The following is a 24,202-nucleotide window of genomic DNA, read 5'->3' as shown; positions in this document are numbered from 1 at the left end:
TTTGCTGTATTTAAACATCATCAAGCCTCCTGGCTATTAATGTTGAACTTTACTAAAAGGAAATGTCTAGGTCAACAGAAACAAGAACCAGAGCTAAAGCACAAACCAAAGTAACTAAAAATCTTTCTTCATAGATGAAATCTGCTACTTGTCATCTGGTTTTCATCAGGGTCTTAGGCATCAAGAGACCTTTTATCTTCAAAGGACTGATATATTTTTATGAAAGATCAAAATATCCCATGTTCAGCTAAAAAAATAGATTGATAAGGTACTCAGAGCAACTCCACAAAGCTCTAGAAATGCTTTTCTTACAACACATCTCCCAGTTTAGGGGACTGGGACCTTAACACCACACTGAGCCCCTTCCAGTATGCTTCCACTACAAGGTTATGTTAGTCTTTGTCCTGGTTTCAGCTGGGATAAAGTTAATTGTCTTCCTAGTAGCTGGTACAGTGCTATGTTTTGAGTTCAGTATGCCAAGAATGTTGATAACACTGATGTTTTCAGTTGTTGCTCAGTAGTGTTTAGACTAATGTCAAGGATTTTTCAGCTTCTCAAGCCCAGCCAGCGAGAAAGCTGGAGGGGCACAAGAAGTTGGCACAGGACACAGCCAGGGCACCTGACCCAAACTGGCCAATGGGGTATTCCATACCATGTGACATCATGCCCAGTATATAAACTGGGGGTAATGGGGGCGGGGGGATCGCCACTCGGGGACTAACTGGGTGTCGATCGGCGGGTGGTGAGCAATTGCACTGCGCATCATTTGTACATTCCAATTCTTTTATTATTGCTGTTGTCATTTTATTAGTGTTATCATTATCATTATTAGTTTCTTCTTTTCTGTTCTATTAAACCGTTCTTATCTCAACCCACAAGTTTTACTTCTCTTCCCCGATTTTCTCCCCCATCCCACTGGGTGGTGGGGGAGTGAGTGAGTGGCTGCGTGGTGTTTAGTTGATGGCTGGGGTTAAACCACGACAGTCTTCATGTTTTATGTTAAATATATTGATTATCTATCATTCCAGGAAAATACATAAGCCTAAGAAAAGAAAGGTACTTTGCTTTGAATACAAAATTTAAAAAAATGAAAGTCGCAAACAAGGTTTACCAGAGTTCTCAGAACCTCTGAAAATAAGATTTTGGAAGTCACGTGACATTCACCCCTACACATCAATGCATAAATTAATTAATGTTTCAGAAAATGTTGGGTTTCGTGTGGTAAACAGGCAGTTTTTATATTCATTCCTTAAAGGTAGCTTTAACAAAAATACAGTTTCTGGGAACAATAGATCTGTGCCAGTTGAACGTCTGTCAATATTGGCAGTACAGTTATTTCAAGCTGAGCTGGCAGAGTTACTCAGTCCAGCGTGGCTGTGACACATGCCCCGGCTGTCGGGAATTTCCCTGTGAAGGGGGAAGTTTCCTCTCTGGAAGGACCAGACCACTTAGTGGATGAGAAAGCCATAGGTTCAACTCCTGGTGCAAAATGAGGCACAACCCAGGACCTTGTTTCTTAGACCACATTTGTCAAACACTGAGCGTGACCATAGTCAGGTGCTTGAGGAAGGACTCAGCCTTCCTCACTGAGTGGTCACAACCTGAGTTTGGGCTGGATGCAATCCCTGAGGAGCACTCGGGGAAGAATCTCAGACCTTTTATCATGGCTCTGACTAGAGAAGCAAATAGTGTTGAGCTCCGTGTCCCTGTGTGGCCATGTGCTTTGATGCCGGACATGTGATGACCCAGGGTGCCCTCACATCACAAGCTGCAAAAGCAGAAGGGATTTATAGACCCTCCTGACCTTATACTTGGGAGATCTGATCTCAAGCACTTCCATGTGTTCTCCCTGATGTGGCCATCTCAGGGTCAACATAGACATAGCCTTGCTTCCTCAGAGCATCTGCCAATGGCTGGGTTATCTGCTCCTCTAAGACAGGGTGCCGCCGCCTCCTTCTTCTTCAGTAAAAAAGGTCAGGTTTTGTTCTCATCTTGGTGCAAGGGAGGCACTTTTTTGAATTCTTAAGAAATTTCCCTGGAGAAAGCCCATTTTTTTCTTCCTGTCTTCATTCATTGCCTTCTGTGGAATACCTCTGTAACCTCATGATGGAGGTGAACTATGCAGAACCTATGCTATAACTGCTAAAACCAAAATGAAAATGTATGAGATTGATGCAGGCATGTGATCAGAGGTTAATTAAGTCATTACAGTCCAAGTGATTTGCAGATTAAGATAGCTGTCTGGTAGCGGGTCTAATTTGGTTTTAGATGATGAAAACAAGAACTGTAGCAGCACTTTTTTGTTCCTATAGGTATGAAGACAAATATAATAGATTTGGTGAAGTGGTGTAGAGCCTCCCTATCTATATTTAGTTGCTGGATGTAACTAAACCTCCTTTCCTCTATAGGCAGCAGGCTGATGACTGTCACCTGCTTTGTGTCATTCTGATTCTTTGCATATGCTTTATTAAATCTGTCTGGTATTGTTAATTTAATATTTTTCAAAACAGTTAGATGAGTCCCCTCTGGACCTTCTGCTTGTCATCAGGTGGCAAAATCTGGGATTCTGAGTTCACAGTTTGTGAAAGAGATGGTTTGAGGTTTCTTCATTAAAACATGGGCCACATTAAGAAAAGATAGAAGCAATAGAATGAAATTATAAATTGTCAATTATTTTATAAACTACTTAATAATTAATTAATTTAAACTGGCTCCTAATAACTGTCTCCTTTGCTAAGTAATGCTCAACAACCTAGTATTTCATTATGCACATACCAGTTCCTTGTGAGGTATTGCTATCATTAAATACAATCAACAATTTCTACAGCAATACTTTCTTAGGGAAAGAAGCCCAGTATTCCATGGTACTGCTAAGCAGCTGAGTTTTGATGGATGAGTTTGGACATTACCTGATAGTTAAATAATTTTTCATTTATCAGAGGAGAGCAATTGATTCATAGGACTGTAGCAAAATAAGTGTTACATATATTAGACTGTAAAAGCAATTTCACATCCATTTGATTAATACTTTGAAATCTTCCTGATAAAAAGAAATTATTAGTTTTCATTTCTAAGATATACACTCAAAGTTATCGTCTAGAATAAATGTGTCAATGCATGGTAAAAATGATGACCTTGCTATAAACATGATCCAGAACCAAAACACCATAGATCCAAAAGTTACATGGGGCAGTTGCTCTCAAATGTCATTATCTGTTGCTCAAGGAACTTTCATGCTTGTTAACAATGCTACAAAACACACATCACATCTGACATTGGTAAAAGCTGGCTTTTTAATGACATCCACTCTGTCTATAATCTTAGGAGCAAAATTCTTGACCTTCATTTCCAAAACACCACAGCTTTATCACTTTGATAAAAGAAAATAGTTTTCTTTTACGCTCTGTAGTAGATGATCTTATATCTCAGCTGATCACTGAAGAAGGGCAAGACAAGCATGAGCACATGAGATGGTTTGACAGTTCATCTCCAGCACCACAAACAAATACAAACACTAACATCAAGGAGGTGACTCTAAAGTTTGGTACTATGGAAAAGGAGGAAGAGGATGAGACTAATAGGAAAAATTAAATTGGTATGACAGTTCTTTTCCCACTTGCTTTTCCAAAGAGAGAAGATCTTGGGGATGGATTCCCCGTTAAAAGCTTTTTTTGTCCTCAAGGGTTGCTTTGCCTTTTCCATTGGCTTCAGAGGAAGTCCAGGGCAGCTAGGAAGAGGTCTTAAATTTAATGAGAAGTATCTTAGCTGCAAGCAAGGCTCAAAGCCTAGAGAAACTTTTGACAATAAGGCAGTCCCATGTAATGACCTTGCAGCTCTTGAGAACCTCTACTCTAGAAAGGAAGCTTTAGAACTCCCAGTGAAGATAGCTAAATTTGCAACAGCACTTTCAGCACTCAGCAGATTGTCTGAGTGTATTGAGGGAGGACGAAATACTGTATTATAGCCACATAAAGTGAGCTATAGCATGGCATGCTTATCTGGGACAGTATATCTGATAGCATACCTGGGATAGCATGCCACCCTGATACAGAGTGAATGGGAAAGAGGTTAGGCTCCATATTCTAACAGCAAAAAATAGATAAAGAATAAGGGAAGAGGCAGCAGTCCAAAAAAGAGTCCCTGCTTAGCAGTTTCTAAGAATCTTGCATCACTGCCTCCCTTTTCTTGCATTCCTCTAGTCTGCAAAAACTCAGGTCTCTGTATCCAAACCTCATACTCCCCGCTGCTCCTATCTGAAAGCTGCCCCTTCCTCCAGCCCCAGACCTTGCATTTACCAAATGGCCCAAATACAGCTCTCCTTCATTCTTGACCAACCCAGATCTTAATTGCTTACTGCTCCCTAAAATCCTCTTAATTCCCAGCTCACAGTTGTCCTGCTCAAGATCTTCCTAAACACCATCACAGAAGCCAGCATTGGGCCACTTATCCTACTTCTGTCCCCTGCAGGTTTCCCAAGGACTCAACACCTCTGTCTCAGCAGAGTCCAGCTCACCCCTGCTACAGCCATCTAATCCTACTCCCTCACTGGGGACATTGGCTGCCACAAAAGCACAAACTCTTCTCCTTCTTGTACAAACTAACTGTTCTTGACCACATCTCGCCAAGAGTGAAATTTAAGAGCAGAATGGGGGAAAATAACTGCTGAAAAATAGCTGTTACTTTAGCCTTATAAGCAACAAGATGCACTAAAAAAAAAAAAAAGAAAACAAAAAAGGATAATTTTTTTTACTCTTTTGAGTCCAGAAAACAAATACCCTTCTGTGTTTTGCCATGGCTTGTAGCCATCCTTAACAGGACTCAGTACAGTAAAAATGTAGGAAGAAGTTTAAATTTACTTATATTGTAATCAAAAAGCATTAGATAACGTTTGTCAAGACATTTCAGGAGATGGAAGAGCACATCTACATCTCCTTATCTTTTCCCCACTTACACCATTGTAACAGAAGACTTGTAAAACTAGAGAGCTATTTAGAAGAATGAAAGGAACAATCATGTAAGCTAATCCAATAGCTGCAATCAAGCATTAACTAATAAGGGAAGGACTCTTATTTCCTCACCTTTAGCCATCTATTATTTAGCCATCTATTTCCTCCTCTATTCACTGTGTATTTTTAAAAGGAGTAAGATGCTTACTTTACTTTATAGACAGTAAATAGTTAACATTGGGTTTTTTTTTTTTCCTGCATTCCATTGTTTTCTATAACTTTTGGAAAGTTTATATGACCACAGATAGTGTCTGAAGCAGCCCAACGACTTCAGCATACAGTGCTAGGGGATTTGAGGCATTCCCGCTGCAGTCTGTACCACAGCACCTTGCACCACTCATTTGAAGTCTATCGCTTTGTGCAGCACTCAACCCATGCTTTGTTATCACTGAGTTCAGATGCTGATGAACACCCAGGACGGCTTGCGGTGTGTTTCCTGAAGTCTCTTGTCATTGCTGTATGACAAGTATTACTGTAAGCTAGAATTACAACACGCAGTGTTGTACTGTGACTTATGCAATCATTGCATCTTTTGCAGAAGAAAAAACTTTTTGTCCTTTGGTGAAAAGGTATGTATGATAGTAAAACAACATGGCTTCACTTTTAGGACACCTTGAAATGCCAGATTTAGAGGATGACATGGTTTTACAGCTTATAGCTAAGCCAGGGTCAAAACAAAACAAAGAAACCCCCTACCTTCTCCCTACAAATTCAGATTCCTGAGCAGCAGTACTTGAAAGTCAAGACGACCTTAGTGGGAACATGGGGTGTACAAGTCCTGAGAAAGGGATCTCTGTCACACTGCCTTTTTTTTTTTTACTGTCTGTATTTTATTTTCTAATAAGTGATTGAGATCATATACTTTGTTATAAATCTAATAGCATTGCTTAAAAAAGTATGAACATGATGCCAACATTGCAGCAAATGTTGTACACTTGCCAAGGTCATTCCTTGATCTACTCACATTCAAAATAGTGATCACTCCCCAGAGTACCTGTTCTCTGTCAAATGTTCAGCCAGCACTGCACCCTGGGTCAAGAAGGTACCAAAAGTGAATTAAAAGCTTCCTAGGCCTCTAAAAGTTGCAGCAAGAAAGTCACCTTCTGACTCTGAATGGGTCTATCAGGTTTATTAAGGGAGCATCAGATATAAAGAAAGTCCATTTTCCATCAAATTAATTTTTAGAATTGTAATATTCTAAAATCATACCTTTTTATTTTCATGATCATGCCTGCATTTGTCCAAAAATCTGAGAATGAATGGGAACATTAAAGAAAGTACAATCACTTCTGTTTAAATCAGTATATGCAATTCAGAAGTATCATTCTGGGACAAAAAGATAAAATTTGTAAAAGGATTCATCTTGGGCACCGAAAAGGGAGGTGCATTAGGATTAGCAAGGTAGCATAAGTTATCAAAACCTATTTTATTGAGAGATTTGCATTTCAATGGATATTCATTTCTCTATCTGGATCTATCTTAACTATGTCTTTGTAGGTACATGAAATAACTCATCGAGCAGAATCTAATGATTAACCTCAGCCAGCAGTGCCATTGTATAGCAGCTGCGAGTCATACTGTGTCTCTCTGGATCCCTGCTGAAGTCAATAGAGCTCTGCAAAGGGGCACAGATGTGCCTGCATGCAGCCCATTGGAGAACTCAGAGTATAGACATTAAGTCTGATTCTCCCTTCGGAATAGCACAGTTAGTCTGGTTCTTCAAAAAACCTGAAAGTACACATAAATCTGGTGAATTTATCTGTAGCGAAGAATTTCTTTTCTAGTCTTTGCCATACTGGAGCTTCTCTTTGATCAGTGATAGATATGAGAATTTGGGCCACATTAAATTTTTAAAAGACGCCTATATTTTTCATCATTGACCCATAGCCTTTTTTTAAAAAGGTGCCTGAAAGATATTGAACATTTGATTTATTACAGGAATATGTTAGAAAAGAGGTGGAGACTGGTGCTCCCATCCTTATGAAATTCCTACTAATCACTGGTAGGAAAGAACCTTTCTCATCAGTAAGTCTTTAGGGATTTTGTACAACATGAACCAGAAGAGAATGAGAGGAAATCATCTGGAATAGTTAAACAGTCTGGTGGTTTGATCACTCCTTGCAAAGATACAGAGGATGTAGGCTCAATCAAGCCTGTACTCCAAATCACGCAGAATGTGCATATATTAAAAAAAGTCTGATGTGGGAAGTCTAAACTCAGAGTTCTTGTTTGTAAGAGGTGACAGATGTGCACATACAGCTAATCCTAAAAGTCCTGTTCCAATATCCTATTTTGAGCTTGCCCTGGAGAGTAGGCAGAGAACTGGTCAGCAACAACAAAACTCAGGCAGATGTTACGGCAAAAAGTTAGAGGCATTTAAAGCATCATGTAGCAGTTCAGTAAATGGATCTGAGGACCTAAGCAGAACTCAAATATTGGAAGTATGTTCCTAAATCTCTTTATGGAATATTGACCATTTTCTTCAGGAAGCTATCTCACTTTTTTTTTCAATTATTTGCTTTTCGTATATATACATGTACACATGCAAAAAATCATAATTAGGCAGAACAAATGTAGACTACAGACCATACAGTCCATTAAAGCCAATAGGTCTTAAGCAAATAAGTCACCTTCTCATGCTGAAGTTGAAGATATTAATAAGACTATGTAATTTCTGCGGAAAAAATAGAGTCGAATTGGGAGAAGTGAAAATATATACAGGATTTCTGCTTTTTAACCAAAAGCATCTTAATTTTCAAAACCTTGCCTGAAGAAGAGAAGTGTTTCTACACACATAATTTATAGTCTCATTTAGTTTTTATTAAAGACTAAAAAAAATGAGAAAAGTAGCTCTTGATCCTTTTCAAATGAAAAGTAAAACTAACATATTTGTTGAAAGCAGGAATGAATAAGCACCAGAAACATATTTTCTCTTGGATCTCAGTATCTGTGCTTGTGACACTGGCCTGAATCTTACCGCATTTTCACTGCGATCCATCACATAATTGCATCTTTCTGACAAAAGCCTGTTTTATTCCTGAGAAGACTCTGCACTTTGTTCAGAGCCTTAGGATCCCCTTTCCATCCCTAATCGAGGGTAATACATTGCAGCCCTACAACATAAAGCTGGTATTTGCTACAATGAGGCAGGAGATCTGGGCTCAATTACTCCCCGGGTTTCACACTATGCTACTTCTAAGAGAACAAGGTGCCTAACAGTGCTTCAGAGCATTTCCTATTATTCTGCAAAGGAAGAAAGGATGGGGACCGTCTTCTGACCCCGTAAAAGATGCTTCCTAGGTAGCCAGATGACTAGCTGCCCTTCATCAGCATTCCCTCTTAACCCTGTGGACTAATCTAACCCAGATCTTATTGACTGCAGCAGAGAACACTATCACTGTGCCAGTGGCCCACTGATTGCATTATTAGTTGATAAGGCTCTGTAATTAGCCCTCAAACTCTCCTCAGTAAATCTCCAATTTCACCCCTCAGAGACTCTGAGTAGATGCTACTACACTATAGGGCCTCAGAAAGCTACTAATGAAGTGTGTAATGAGGCTTTTTAGAGTCAGAAGATTGAGGAAAAAACAAAGATAAATAAAAAGCATATAAAAGATGAGAGTTACTTTTCCAGTCATTTTTCCCATCTCTTCTATTGAAAATATTTCTCAGGAACGGCTTCAAAACCATTGCTAATTTAAACATGCAGAAGAGTTAATGGTGAATTGAAGTTTACCCTTAAAAATTAATGAAGGCTTGCATCACTGGTGTGCAGCAATGGAGAGCATTGAAATAGGACATTAATTTCTCTAGCAAGGAAGTTGTGCTTAAACTCTCAATCTATGACGTTTTTGCAGCACACCCACTCCTCCACACGTGCACACTTACCTACAGCCTGCAATATCAAGACTTCTTCCTGTGTACTTACCAAAGTGGTATTTCTCTAGGAGGAATACCCACAAATTTGTCCATCGCTAAATGATATGGCGTTGGCACTGTCATGGGCAAAAATGGATAAAAAGAGAGAGGTTTGGTCTCATGCAGTGCTTCCAAACTTCTCATTTGGTTTTCACTCTCATGTTGTAAGTGTATGTGCTGGTTTTGGCTGGGATAGTGTTAATTTTCTTCATAGTAGCTGGTATGGGGCTGTGTTTTGGATTTGTGCTGGAAACAGTGTTGATAACACAGGGATGTTTCTCTTATTGCTGAGCAGTGCTCACACAGAGCCAAGGCCTTTTCTGCTTCTCACCCCACCCCACCAGCGAGGAGGCTGGGGGGGCACAAGGAGTTGGGAGGGGACACAGCCGGGACAGCTGACCCCAACTGACCAAAGGGATATCCCAGACCATATGACGTCATGCTCAGCTTATAAAGCTGGGGGAAGGAGAAGGAAGGGGGGGGACATTCGGAGTGATGGCGTTTGTCTTCTCAAGTAGCGGTTACATGTGATGGGGCCCTGCTTTCCTGGAGATGGCTGAACACCTGCCTGCCAGTGGGAAGTGGTGAATGAATTCCTGGGTTTGCTTTGCTTGCATGTGCGGCTTCTGCTTTACCTATTAAACCGCCTTTGTCTCAACCCAGGAGTTTTCTCACTTTTACTCTTCCAGTTCTCTCCCCCATCCCACTGGGTGAGGGGGAAGTGAGTGAGCGGCTGCGTGGGGCTTAGCTGCTGGCTGGGGTTAAACCATGACAGTATGCTATGGTTAGCACAAATGGTTACAAATGGTAAGAATTTTTTTTTAATATAGATTTCCCACATATATTAGAGGAACCTGTGCTGTTCCATGATTCCTGCTGAGCCAAGGACTGAGGCCATTAAGTGCTGTCAGATCTTCTTGTTGCAGTTTAACCCCCTTACTGTGTGCTTTGGCTAATTTTTTGTTGCCATAATAGAGTCTGCAGACCAGAACATGTGGACATGCCTTGGGTCATAGTGCAGATATTCTTTAAGTCAGCATAAGTTAGTATGGCCACAGAAAGATGCAATCTCTCACTCTGAAAAGGGGAAGAGCAGGGAAAGGTTATTTTTAATTCAGATCACTGCTTTGATCTGGTTTACCATAAGCCCAGAAAACATGTCAACCATTTCAGGTCTTACTTAGGCATATTATCTTAAAATACTGAATAAAGTGGGTTTTGCCTTGAGATATCAGACTGTGAAGAAGAGTGGCTGAAATATGGACATGCATTGTGCTCTTCAGGTGTGCTATGGGCTTTAATAACATCCGATGCAACGGTGTTAAACATCTGAGGGAGGCACGGCTGCTTTCTCTGTGACCATGACTCAGAGTTTGAGACACTTAATTCCATACAGGGGCCAAAACCTGGCAGAGGGTTAGATGGAGAATATAGCCAAGACAAATCAAAGTACCACTGGTACTGTACTGTGGTAGTCCACCAAATAATTTGTGCTATGGCAGATTTCCTTCCTCATTGAAACACTACATTTTTGAACTACCTATCTGTTCCCATCTGCTACCTGTCTGCTCACCCATCAGCCTAAGGTATCTGGACTACCAGCTGCCACAGTAAAGTCTGCCATTAGAGGTTCACAAAACAAAAGTACACATTGCTGTCACTGATTTTATTTCATATTGTACCTTAACCTATTTCATCTTCATGTTTGCAGCATCTAGTTTCCCATGAGTCACTTCAGAGCATAATGGAAAACTTCAGCACAGCACAACTATTCATTTGCGTGAGTGATACCAGTATGATCTTCAAATACAGTGTGTTAACTTTGGGCTGAATGCTGTTGATATCCCTTTTGACTAAATGGTTAGACAGTTTTCAGAGTCTTTCACAACACTTCAAAAAGGAGATACTGAAAATGGAACTTGCCATTTCTACAGTGCTATCCTGTTCATTTACATGATCAGTATATTAAGTACTCTTTTCCTGAAAGAGATTTTCCTGAAAGAGAAAAAGATTCCTGAGAATCATCAAACAACTGGAATATTATCTTCAGTCATAGAATTGTTTTTCCATTACATAGTCCCAAATTCTTGTTTTCTTTTCAGCTTTCCTTTCTGGATCCCAGTGTCTCTGATGCTTCCATCTCTCAGCTTTGCTTGTTTTTGTCACAAATACAAAGAAATGACATTTATTAGGTTGGAAGGATACCCTTACAAATCATGTGGGTCAGTCTCTCTTCCAGGATTGCACAAACCTTATTTAGGACAGACATTCTCTTTGTTTCAGCTACAAGTTCCATAAAATGTTCAGCTGTTTTGACCTTTACTGTCATTGAAAATTCCTAACAGCATGCTACCCACCTTCTACAAGCTACTTTCCGCAAACTACCTTCCAGCACAGTTTAACTCCATCACCAGTAGCATCACAGCATGGCAGAAAACAATGGACTGAATTGAAGGGGCTTGCATTTCACCTCCCCAGGCCCTATATTTGTTCATAGGATACAAAACCTGACATCCAAATTATTTGGTATGTCTAATCATATTGTAAAATTAAAAAATAATTTTAAAAAGTTTAACATTTTTTTTTCTCCTAGGACTACTGGGAGTCAAGATAATTTCCACAATAAATGGGATTGCTGGCACTGCTCCAAGAAAGCAAAAAGTTGGAAAGGAAGCAGATTCAAATACGTATCCTGTCTCCACCACAGCAAGCCTTATTGCATTATATTTCACTCAAATGCAATTTCATAATAATAATAAATTACACTGGCCTTCGACTTGATGTTATAGGACTAAGTAGTGCAACATACTATTCAGTCGTTTGAAACAGAAATGAAGAGCTGAAATGCATTTATCTCCAGTGAGTAATCTAGACATTTAATTTTTGAAAAATCCAGCAAAATTTGAGTCACTTAGGCTATGGCTATACTCAGAAATAAGCTAGGTCCATTACCTGACCCTTCAGCCAACTGACCTGTATGGTTAAACTTTCTTATCCTATAGAGAGGGTGGCTGCATGCACCAGGGTTAGTCCCTGAAACATGCCTGGGCACTGTCTAGAAGACAGCTGGGTGGCCGAGGCTGAAAGCGGGCTGGCGGTCATGCTGGCTGTGCTAGCAGTTTGACAGAGGTGGTGATCAGATGGCAGTGGTTGCATATATGCCCTGCTTCTGCCACCTGAATAAACCAGCAGGTTTTTTTCTTTTTTATTCCTACTTGGAATAAAATATACTCCTTTCCAACAGTAACTGAAAGGAAATTATTTCAGAATTTTTATATTTCTGTTAAGTCAGTTACATATACCTACTTGTATGTTGTTAAATAAAATCATTTATTCAGATACAAATATGCATTTCTATTGTTTATGAATTTTTAATGTTCAATTTGCTGAATCTTTGAGCAACACAAACTGACAAAATAGGGGCTTACTTTTGTCAAAGGAGAAACAGAATTTAAATGGGAAAAAACTCCTTGCAAAGATGCCTGATAAAACTCAGAGGAGAAATATGCACACATGTCAAAGGTCTGTCAAAGGTTAAGTGAAGGCTTTTCTAATTTTCATTTTATCCCATTCAGGATAGTGATAGAAAAGTAGGCTTATTCTTATGAAACCCACCAACATAAGTTTTGCAGCCAGTGCATGTTTATATACCTCCAAAACTATCAATATTCAGTTTTTATTACAGGTTTACTGGTGCTCTTTCAGACCCCTGTTCTGAGCTATCCTGTCACCCAAGCAGAGGACTAAGGGAGTATAAGACCCATTTTATTCCTGTGCATTAGCTGCCTCCATCCTAGTAAACAAGCTAAAAAGCCAGCTAATGGAGCTGACATCTTGAATTACATAATTTCTCTTAATACATGCCAGAAATGCTATTCAGCCCTGCTACACCTGCAGGAATGCTGTTCAAAACCTTGGCTTCTGGCTCAGCAGCATGATCAGTGGTACAAAGGGTACTCAGCATGCAATGGGGATCACTGAGCTGTGCCGGAGGAGGAAGGAAGGCTCCATAACCATCAGCCCTTGCCACATCCGTCACAGAAATCTGCCACACATAAAAGGTAACCACAGTGACAGGGAGACACAGACATACTGGGAGGAGATGCCTTGTGGTGAAACCCCAGGTTTAGGATCAGCACTTTGTATTCTTGTGAGACAAGAAATTTTCTGTCTGCTTTAGGACTGCTGAAATTTGCAGATTTTTGTAAGACAGACATACAAGAACCAGAATAGTTGTCACATTTCTGCCTGAGGTTCACTGGAAAAAAATGTGTATGTTAGGCTGCCAGATTCAAGGTGCTGCCCCTCAGTTTAAGGGAAAACTGAGGATTTAAAAGATATCTGTCAGCAGCAGCCTGGCTGCTCAATTATTCCTAGTGCAGTGTTTGCAACAAATTCTCGACAGAGCCCCTAATAATATTTCACAGTATTACAAAAAGCTTCCTCCTTTTCTGACTGCAGTTAGTGGTAACTATGCCATTAAATCCCTTGGGACCATGAACAGGCACAGCTGTCAACCGCAGCATACTGCATCAGCATCACACTCGTGTTTTAATCAATTATATTTTGAGCAGTGTATTTGCAATACATAGAAAACTGACAGACGACACAACATTTGGTACTGACCTACTAATAAATACCTGCCTTCAGGATTTAACAGATCAGAAAGACTTTTTTTCTTGAAACACATTCTTTGTTTGAATACTTGTGTCTAGATGCTGTCTGGATCTGTTTATAAGCTGTAGGGGTCTAGGGCAGGCACTGAGACCTGCCACTTGCTGGAGAATCTGTGCTGTTATCTACATTCACTTGTGGGAGACCCAACTGTAGCCGAAAACAAAGAACAGAATAGAATATATTTTATTTGGTCCAAGTACTTGGAAAGTTAGAACTGTCTCTGAGAGAAGGTTTTTGTTTGCGTTACTAGAATGGATATGGCATACCCTCCAAAACAGGATGGCTACATCCAAACTGCCTCCTGGGAATGATCTCTGGCCTACACCAATGCCCCGAACATGGCCAGGCAGTGGCTGGGACAGCGCTAATAGACCCAGGCGACAAGTTTGCCAGGGACCACTCCAAAACCTTCTCAGTGTACATGGTCAGGTTTCCGTACTCAGGTCTATGTTCTGGAAATGTTTGATTTACCAGCAGGAAGACAGCTGGTTGATGTGGGGAAGTCTAAGAAAGTTGACTATCTCCTCTTTCCCTGTTTCCTTCAGAAGGGTCACTCTTAACAAGCCACAGACATTAGTTCATCCTCCCTTAGCACATCTTATCCCACGAGGATTATCACCCTTTTCAGGACCCACAGCTTTCAGAGCCATTTACTAGAAAATCCAGGACTGAAGAATTTACAACATATGTCTCCACCATGGCTGAGAAATTATGGGCTCCTCATCCTGAAAGACCTCTACTCCCCCTGACAAGTACTCACAAGCTCAAAATTAACCACCTTCTTTGTTTCTCAGGGACTTTCACAAATTCGGACTGAACCAGTCGATGGGCATGCCTCAAGCCCAAACTTCAGCCCAGATACAATGACTGAGGACATCAAAAATTCAAATGTTGCTTTCAACCACTGTCATTAAGAGCTCATCTTTTCATCTTTGGAAATCAGCCAGGTACAGGGCTGCCAGCAAATTTCATCATTGGACCTAATATTCTAGCAAATCCTTCAGATTCACATTCAGAATTTGGCTCAGTTGCCTAAACATAGGTCTCTGACACCCTTTGAGGTGCCATAAGGTATCCTGCCTGGATTTTAGTTGCCAATCAAGAGCGGAGGCCTGTCAGTCTTTTTTCATGGTATCTCAGAAATCTTACAGCAGCTTACAGTACAGACACCTTTGTGCATCTGAATTGAGCCTACAGAGATATGTGAGAAACAATATCTATCTGAAACAATAGAGTTCTAAACTGTTCTCTTCAGTAATAGTGAAAGTCGATGGTTTTCTTCCAGATTGCAAGCTAACTAATTCAATTTAATTAAGCCAAAAGGATTTTTTGCCTAAGCTTTTTGTTTTGTTTTATTTTATGAAAAGGTGAGTCACTGTGGTATACTATGCATGGTATTACCTACAGAACAATAAACAACCTTTGATCAAAGGTTTCACTCTTAATTTCTTCATTTTATATATTTCTCCCAGGCAAAAAGATCAATTTTCTGAGCCATGAAAAACACTCAGTCACATTAACAGAAGCTGCAAATTTGAAATCAGGCTACCACTTTGAAACTGTCTTCAGAAGTATACTTACAATTTAGTTATAACATGATATATTGAAAGAATAAAAAGGAGAGAAATATAAAGAGCTATTGGAAAACATATTTAACTGCATGTTTTCCTATAGTTTTAAAATTTGCTTTAGTTATTTAATAGGCCATATTGTAGGTAGTATGAATGGAAAAAACCCCCAAACAAAACCCTCCACAATATGTTTACATAAGTATGATACAGTTTAGCTGATACATAAAGCATTGTACTGATAAAAAAGGTGGAAGATGCCAAATATATGATACAATTATATATTTGTTATTATGCCTAGTATAGAATAGAGTGTATTTTCTATTTCAGAGAAAACAATGAAATAACAAAGACTTATAACAAAACAATCCTTCTAGAGAAGAAATAGTCAGAATTTTAAACTTTTGATAAATATACGGATATATTTCCTTCAGTAAATGTTACAAACTCTTTTGAAGTAGCAGGTTTTTTACATGATGGAGGAGGATGCCAGTTTTTCATCCAGTAATCATAAGAAACTGTAGCTAATTTAAAACAAAGACACAAAAGTTAGCTTTTTAACTACAGTATCACATTTTCTCATGGATACTGACCACTACCAGTAAGACACAAACAAAAATTACCCAAGTCATGGCAACTTTCAGAAAGGTGTATAACATGGTATAGTGAAACTTACTTTTGATGATCTCCCAGTGGTCTTTGTCCAATGGATTTTAATAATGACTCTGGTCGAACCGTTAATTTTGGTGATGTCTTGGGGCTAGTATCAGAGTCTCCACTTTCTTCATCTCCCATGGCCTTAATATAGCTCCCACTTCTCATTCTTCTGCAGGGGATCTCTTCGTCTTTCCCACCAGCTGGGTATCCTCCCCATTCATCCTGAGGTACCTAATGAAGACCATAAAAGACACACGCAAAATGTGTATAATTCTTTTCAGCTATTTAAATACTTCCTTCAATTTTTCATTTTACAAAGACAAGTCATGATTTTTTTATTCTTCAGAAACAGACCACTTAGAAAGAAATATCAAAGGTCCCCAAATGATTTGGCAATTTAATTCCAACTTCAAGATTGGAAATTTTCAGTTTATAAATGTTGGAACCTAAGGAACAATCAAGTCACGGTTTGTGAGCTGAGCTGCAGTATCTATCTGTAGACATGCTCTAAATTGCAGGAAGTAGCTTAGCTTAACCACTTAAAAGTTTGCACACGGATTTTCAGCTGATAAACAGTAAGTTGTTCAGATGTCTCAGACCTAAAACTCATTGAAAGCTGAGCACTTCAGAGTTTTTTACCAACTCTCCTTGTATGGGGCTTTGGCTGCTTTTCAGGAAGGTGAATGAAGTATTTAAGTTGAACTAAGCTGTGATTTTGGCATAAATGGATAGGATTCCGATTTAGGGCAAACTTCTCTGAAAAAAAAGCAAATGTGGCAATTTATCTTTTTTCTTATTTAGAAACTGCAAAATAGTTCATAGAGGCTGTAACATATCAGGAACGTAGCCAGTTAATTATTAATACATTTGGTCGAAGCTGCTTTCATGCAGTTGAGGTGGTTTTTCAAATAGTAAGATTGGTAGTCAGATAATCCACAGCTGGTGGATGGATATCTCTCTGCACCACAAATTGGCAGAGAATTGAGCAGGAGTAGATTTTCCAATCCGAAGTGAAATCAGCCTAGTTTTAAGACTTACGGATAAACCCAGCAAGCCTGTTGCTGCCAGTATTGCTGATTCTTTGCTTTTTGTTTAATCTTCCAAGGTGCTGAGTCCTCTGGTCCTAATCCAGAAACACACTTAAGCATTTACTTAACTGAAAGGATATAAGCAACTCTGAAATCCATTATAATGACTCATGGTTAAAACGAAGGATGTGATAGAGTACATCAGTGGACGAGGGCTGATGCATTTGGCAGCATCAAATCCTTTATCAACATAATGACTTCATATATATTAAACAGTAAAATGGCATTATTTACCAATATACTACAAATCTGAACTTCCAGTTAAACTTATATTAAGGAGTTTCTGCAAAGCCAGTTGTCTAATAAAGACTTTCAAGTCAAACATATTTGAGAGCTTCTACAGACAGAGTTCACTGCAGAGCTGAAGCAAATGTTCCCAGTGGTTTCAGAAGTCTTGGAGATTGGATTTAAACAACTAACGATCTGCCTGTCATCTTTACTACCCTTTCAAGATACACAAATTAGCCACACACAAGGTGAACAGATCTGGTGCTTTGAGTCCCAAAAAGGGATTAAGGGTGAAACAAAGTTTTTAAAGGGGGTGAACAAGTGAAAATAGAGACATTAAGTTAAAGAAACAAGCTCAGGAGAGAAAAAAGAGAGACTGAAGATGAAGTCAGATAAAAAGAGATGAAACAGATAGCACAGATCAGAAAAATGTTAGAGACAAATATCAGAGAAAAAAATTATGAGTTATATTCTTATATGAAGTAATAGGACAGAGCATGAATCTAAAAGAAATATGGGTTAGATCATGCAAAGAAACAAACTTTTGATATTATTCAGCTTTGAATGGTGATTGGAAAGGCAGCATGAAAAATCTTCCCAAACTTGAAGCCTGTAAATGTAATACAGCATCCTCATTTCTTTCCTAAGCCCTAGTATGTACGAGATTAATGTTGGAGGAAGGTTTTTTGAGATTCTAGGAAACCTAAAAGGTATTTACAGGTAGTGATACTTGTAACAGCCAGACTCCTAAAATATACAAAATAAATATATTTTCTTAAGCTTTTTTTTTCATCTACAGCTGGCAACACTATTAACTGTAAAAATCTGAATTAGAGAGCTATATTAAGAAAAATGAATTGATATCATACAAACATACTCTAACTTTTAAATCTTCTTTATTGCTTGTATGTCAGCATAGCTAAAAACAAATTCAAAATGCTGAAAAAGCATTTATTGGCATCTACATGGGCCCACTGCAAGCTATACTGTTCAATTTTCTGTACTAAAGCTGAATTATTATGTTCAGTCTTAATATTCTTTTTTCAAAAACCTCATAACTTTTTCATAGAATGATTATTTTGGCTTGAAATTTCTTTCCTTCATTTTAGCTTGAAGATAATTAAATAGAAAGTTGAAAAAGACATTGATCAATAACCTTTTCCTTACTCAAATGTAAAAAATGATTAGTTTCTCAACTTTGTCTGAAATTCTGTGTTCAAATAACTAGATAAGGACTGGATTTAAATGAGTAAACAGAGGCTTATTTGTTGATTGAAGTTGAAGTCTTACTTTAAAAGATAGGAATGACTAATTTTTTACATTAATGTATCTAAAAATTAAGTTTCTTCACTGTGATAAGGAGCTTCATGAGGACAAATGTTACAGTCACGTGCCTTACTATTTTTGCTGATTACATTTCTTTTGCTTTCTGAATTCATAACTTAAATGAATTCACATAAAAGCTAAAAACTGAAGAAGCCCTGCTCCATTTGTGCCTGTAATATACTCAGGGTACATACAAATGCACCAAGAATCCCTTTCTAATCAGGGCAACTCGTTGGCTATCACAGAAGCCTTTATGGTTGAAAAAACATTATTCACAATTAAAATATGTGTATTTTTTTGCCCTGGAGCCATTCAAAGGAGCAGAATACAAAGAACACAGGGAAAATGCTTCTGGAGCCTGGCAAGCAAGTTTGACAATGTGTTCTCTCAGAAGGTTTCACGCAGAGCCTAGGAAAACAGCTGGAGCCCTTACGCTGTCTTCAAAAGCCAATGAAAGGGCCCTTGACATTGTTTTTCCTCACTGACTGAGAAGAAAAGCAAATTTTGAGTCCCATTTCGGCCTGGTTCCTCATTTACTTGGAAAAATCTTTCCCAATCCAGGCCATCTCGGACCCCAACATAGCTTTAAAGAAAAGCAGAAGTATTATACTAGTGCAGGAAAGAATTTTATTTTGAAAAATTAACAAAAATATTTAACAGCATGTATGAGGGTCATTAAATGTGTATTTTCCAAAACATGAAAAGGGCTTTGCAGCTTGCAGAAATGCTTTCTTACAATAGTTACCAGCCCCTGAAATTCCCATCTGCAGGGCTTGCAGCTGCTAATTGGGAATAATTACCCTAATTATCTACTTGCATATAGTGATGAGTACTGATATTTATAATGTCTAAAAAGGCCTTCCTCCTGTTCTAGATGTTAACATGAATCCTTGTATATGCAGTTTCTATCCACAGAGGAGAGAGACTGCATATTACCATATGAATTTCCTTTTGTAAGAACAACGAGCCAACAAGGTCTGGATCTTTTCATTTAATTTTGTCACCGGCTGCTGATTTGGTTATAACTATTACGGAGAATGATGAGTCTCATTCACAAATTTCATGCACTGTTGTTGTGAGGAGCACAGCCAGGTTCAGGAAATTTGGTATCTTTTAATTGTTCTGCTACTGATTCAGTGTGATATCTTACATTACTCACTGAGGGCCAATTTTATTAAAGCACCCGGTACCTAAAACTTGCTACATTTTATGGAGCTGATCCTGAGAGTGAACTCCAGAACCTTAGATAGGACCCTAAGTTCCCCATAAAAGGCATTTAGGAGAGTTAGCTCCTTCAGAGTAGCATCCAAAAGGAACCAAAAGGTCCCTTTAGTTAGCAACCAAAATGCAAAGCATGAGGAAAAATCTCAAATGCTTCTCCTTTCTTGGGTTTAGTGTATCTGATTACAGACAATAGAAAGGCCCTTCTTTCATTTCCCATTCACAGCCTAAAACCACCTTCTGAAAAACAAATTCAGGTTTTTTTTCATAGAACTGAGCAGCCTTATTCTTTCCTTCCATAATGTGGAAGTGGGAGATGTTACTGCTCACCTTCAATTCCATAACAGTTGGCCTGCTGGGGAAGGAGAAGACTTAGGGCTGATAAATAAACTGGCATGCACTCCTCCTCTTTTTGTAACTCATGGCCTTTTCATGGAACACTCACAGATTGCCTGGGGAGGGCTGGTTAGAAAAGAAGGACTTCACGTACAAGAACGGGTGTGTTGCAGCCTCGTGATCCAGGCACTTACCTGGAATGAGGGAGCTTAGTTAGAGTCCCTGGGCCAAACATTCGCAGGAATTTTATGTGAAAGGGTGTTTGGATAAAACTTGTGGAGCATCTTAACAAAGAAAGAAGTGCCTTTGCTCCAAACTGCTTTACAGCCTGCTGCTCAGAATGCAGTTTGGGGAATTGAGAAGATGGGGGTTTGACCTTGTACAGGCTAAGGAAGAAACTGAACTCACATCTTCTCAGTGGGTATTCTAGAAACGTTGTTACTATGAAGATGAATTTCCTTGTTTTAGAAGAAAAGTCACTATCCTTGTGTTTTGTTAGAAGTCCTCCCTCTTGGGTGTCTTGGTTGTGCTCAGATTAGACCTGTCAGAAGAAATGGATTTCGCACCCCTGACTGGACTTCGGCAGTAAGTCTGTCCCTTGATTCTCAGATCACACAGATTCTGCGTGTAAGCAACAGCGTGTTGTCAGGGAAAACAGGCATGAATTCACCAAACCTCAGGAACAAACCAGGAATCATGGAATCACTGAGGTTGGAGGGGACTCTGGAGGTCTCTAGTCCAGCCTCCTGCTCAAAGCATGGACAGATACAGCGGGTTGCCCAGGACTGTGGCTGGCTGGGTTTTGAATCTTTCCAAAGATGGACACTCCACAACCTCTCTCAGCAACCTGTTCCAATGTTTGACCACACTTAGGGGGAAAAAGCTTTTCCTTATGTCTAATCAGAGACAGGTAATCTAGGCTCCCATTCAGGAACCAGTGCTAGCAGTGTGAATACCCAACCTTGTATCTAAGAAATACTGATGTCAAAACTGGAAGAACCAATGAAATGTTCATTCTTCTGGACTTTGACCACTGTTAATTCAAGTTTTTTTATTTCAGTTTAGGATTCAGCTAAAGAAGTCAAACTGGCAACAGCCAGTGGCATTTCAAAACAGATCCGCTCCTGTTGCCCACTTCTATGGCATTTGCTCCCAGCTCCCAGAATTTTAAAGGTGTTCCACCACTAAAGTGCTGATCTGCTGAAAATCTGGCATATCACTTTACTATCTAAAATGAAACACTTCTAAATATATGGCTTCAGCTGAGGGAGCTGACTATCACTTCTTCATATTTCTCATTCTCAAAGGTGAGGATTACCTACCTCATAGGAGTCCTGTGAAATTTAATTAGCATGCAGATGTAAAATGCACTGAAATATTCATTATGACCTAAATCTTATTTTAGTAATATAAATTTCACATATTACTAGAAGCAGAAGCTGTCTGTGCATGAATTCAGACTACAGATGATATGAAGAAGGATAAGACATGAAACACTATGTAGTATATATGTAATTTTTGTAATTTTATCCTTTCTCACCCTGATCAAGAAGATGACCCCCCCCCCAAAAAACCCAGAAGGACACAATCTAAAATGTAGTTAAGAGATTTTCTCTTAAATCACGCCTTCTACAAGGAGCTTCAGAAAAACAGCCTTTGTGCACAGCTGCAAGTAGATGAAAGTAGATGACAATCTTACCAAGGCAGGCAGATATGCTTTTTAGCATGGTAGAAAGTTTCCTTGATATCATAATGGGAGGTGGGAGCTGGACCTCCTGTGTTTTCAAAAATTTTCCTAAAGAAGGAACACTGACCAATTACTAGAATTTTCTTCTGAAGTTAGTGATACTAATGACATTCCCCTGTCTACTGGCTGTGGACTCTAGACCCTATTGGTCTAGCTTTTTTCCGGAAGGAAGAGTGCAGCATCTGAAAATAAAACTTTGTTTCCTCAGTAGCTAACCTTGTGTCTACACCTCAACAACATTCTCAGTACACATTTTTAACTCGTTTTTTTCTGTGGTTTTTTTTTTTCATGTGCTGATTCATTGTTCAAAGAATATGAATTATACAATGAAGCCATTCAAAAATCTCTACGAAATATGCCAGGGACTCCTCCTCACCACTAACAATGCCAATCCTCCTAATTAGCTTTAATTTTCACATGCCACGCCCTAGTCCCTGAACTGCTTGACAGCTCAGAAGCACAGAGAGTTCTTGCAGCATTCCCCAGAAGTCTGTTGACCCTGTCCATCAAGGCAGGAGCTAACCTGAGAAAGCAAGAGGCATCTTTGCCTTGCCAGGCATTCTCTCCAGGCTTTGCTATGAACAGCCATAGTATCACAGGAAGAGGAAGAAAATCACATAGATCCCAAACAGTATATGCTTTACACTAGGTTGAAAACAACTTGTATTCAGGAATTTGGGAGTTGGGAATGGACTAGACACCCATGCAGATCACAGAACACAAACATAATATTCCAGCTGGGAGATGTTCAAATAGGGAAACCAGTACCAGCATTATTTACTGCCTGATCTTAGATTTTCATGTGTAGTTCCAAGCAAGGCTGCATTAATGTTGCGGGGTCTCTCTGGGACCCTCTGGACTCTGTGCCATTTTGACATGGTGGAGCGAGGTAGTGGTGGGCTTGTCCATGCTATAAGTGATTTTAGCCTGCTAAGCCTGGAGCTCATGGAGATCTTGTGCCAGAACATTGATATGAGATAAGCTTGGACCGAAGGGAGGGCTTGGCCTGTACTTAAATGAGAACCTAGATACATATAGCCTCTCAATCTAAGACACAAAACCAGTAGGGATTCAACCAAGAAACCAGTTGGCTGCATATTTGCTTTGGTAAGTGACCCAGGATGCTGCTTTGTGGTCAGCTTCAGCTGCTTTAAAATCCTACTACCATCAACTTAAGTGGGGCAGGTTTTCCTGAAGCAATATTCAGCTTTTCAAGCAATGCTAGTAATGGTAAAGTGACTTAGAGTGCTGCCTGGAAAATTACCCTACCAACAATAATAAAGATAAGCAAAGATAAGTCTTCAGCCGAACTGGCGAGTTGCTCCAACTTGCTGTGCTGCTGCACAATTGTCAGTACTAGCGAGAGCGAAGGATGAAAATGGTGATTACACGGTGATTACCCTAGGACTGTGCATACATTAGTAAATGAAGACCCACTGTCTTGCCTGGAGGTCAGCTGGCCTGCAGCACTCTACACCCATGCTATTGAGCAATCTTTGCCTCCAAACCAGTGTGTCACTACCAGGAACAGTCCCTGGCCTGTGCTAAGTCCTGAACTGTACCCAGGAACTGTTTAGGGAAATACTGGCTGGCTTGAATGAAAACAATGCCCAAGACAGGCTGAGCCACGTAACAGCATAGAGGATCAGGATGCAGTGCCAAGGAAACTATCCTGACACTGTGCAGTTTGATAGCATAGATGCAGCATAAGGTAGCAATTATTTCAATAATGCAGGTCCACAGAAGCATCAAAGACCAAAACTTGGAACTTTTCATGCGTGCCACAAAATGCAGCATTTCTGCCAATTAATTTGCAATAGTCATGCACCCAGAGTTTGTTTTTCTATCTCTTTGCCTTTTTGGGCCAGCTCACAGCTGCATTTTCCTTTACATCTTTCTCTATAAAGTGAATTAATTTAATTACAGTGCAAATTCTGCTAAAACCAAGCATCAAAAGGCTAACGACCTAAACTGGATTGCAGCTTGTCACTCACTACACATGAAGGGGAGCCAGGAATATACCTGCCAGCTGGGCTGCCTGACTGACAGGGCAGCAGACGAGGCCCAGGGGACCACAATATCAGCAACTGAAGCTAACTATGAGTTTTCCTGGCAGGTATTTTTGGGAGAGGTAGACTGAATCGCCTGAATCACATTTGCAGAGCGAATGGAGCTGAGCTATCTGCACAGCACAGTGAAGAAAACCAGCCTGGGTTTTGTGACTGACGAAGTTGTGGGAGACAAGGCTCTCTGAGGGCGTGAGGCACCCGCTCCTGCTCACGGGGGGTCACCTGCATCCCTGCGTCCTCGCTGCATCACGTCCAACGCTCCCGCAGGCAGCTGGAGCCCCGAGCGGCACAGTGCAGGCGTTGCAGTGGATTACTATTCTGTCCTTTTCTAGCCACTTTCAGAAATGGGAAAATAAAGTAT

The 24,202-nt window shown here is 39.8% G+C and overlaps 1 protein-coding gene across 3 annotated transcripts in view; it reads right to left on the bottom strand.

Moving 5' to 3' along the window:
- Positions 1-24,202, bottom strand: part of DLGAP2 (DLG associated protein 2) — a 491,075-nt gene that overhangs the window by 55,751 nt on the left and 411,122 nt on the right. For all 3 annotated transcript variants that reach the window (XM_052809696.1, XM_052809697.1, XM_052809699.1), the window contains one exon: positions 15,846-16,057. In XM_052809696.1, coding sequence (XP_052665656.1) covers positions 15,846-16,057 — 212 coding nt within the window. The remainder of the gene's footprint in view (positions 1-15,845; positions 16,058-24,202) is intronic.

Source organism: Harpia harpyja, chromosome 15 (assembly GCF_026419915.1).
Source record: "Harpia harpyja isolate bHarHar1 chromosome 15, bHarHar1 primary haplotype, whole genome shotgun sequence".
Lineage (NCBI taxonomy): Eukaryota > Metazoa > Chordata > Aves > Accipitriformes > Accipitridae > Harpia > Harpia harpyja.
The sequence above is the reverse complement of the archived record's forward strand: the minus strand, read 5'-3'. Positions and strand labels throughout refer to the sequence as shown.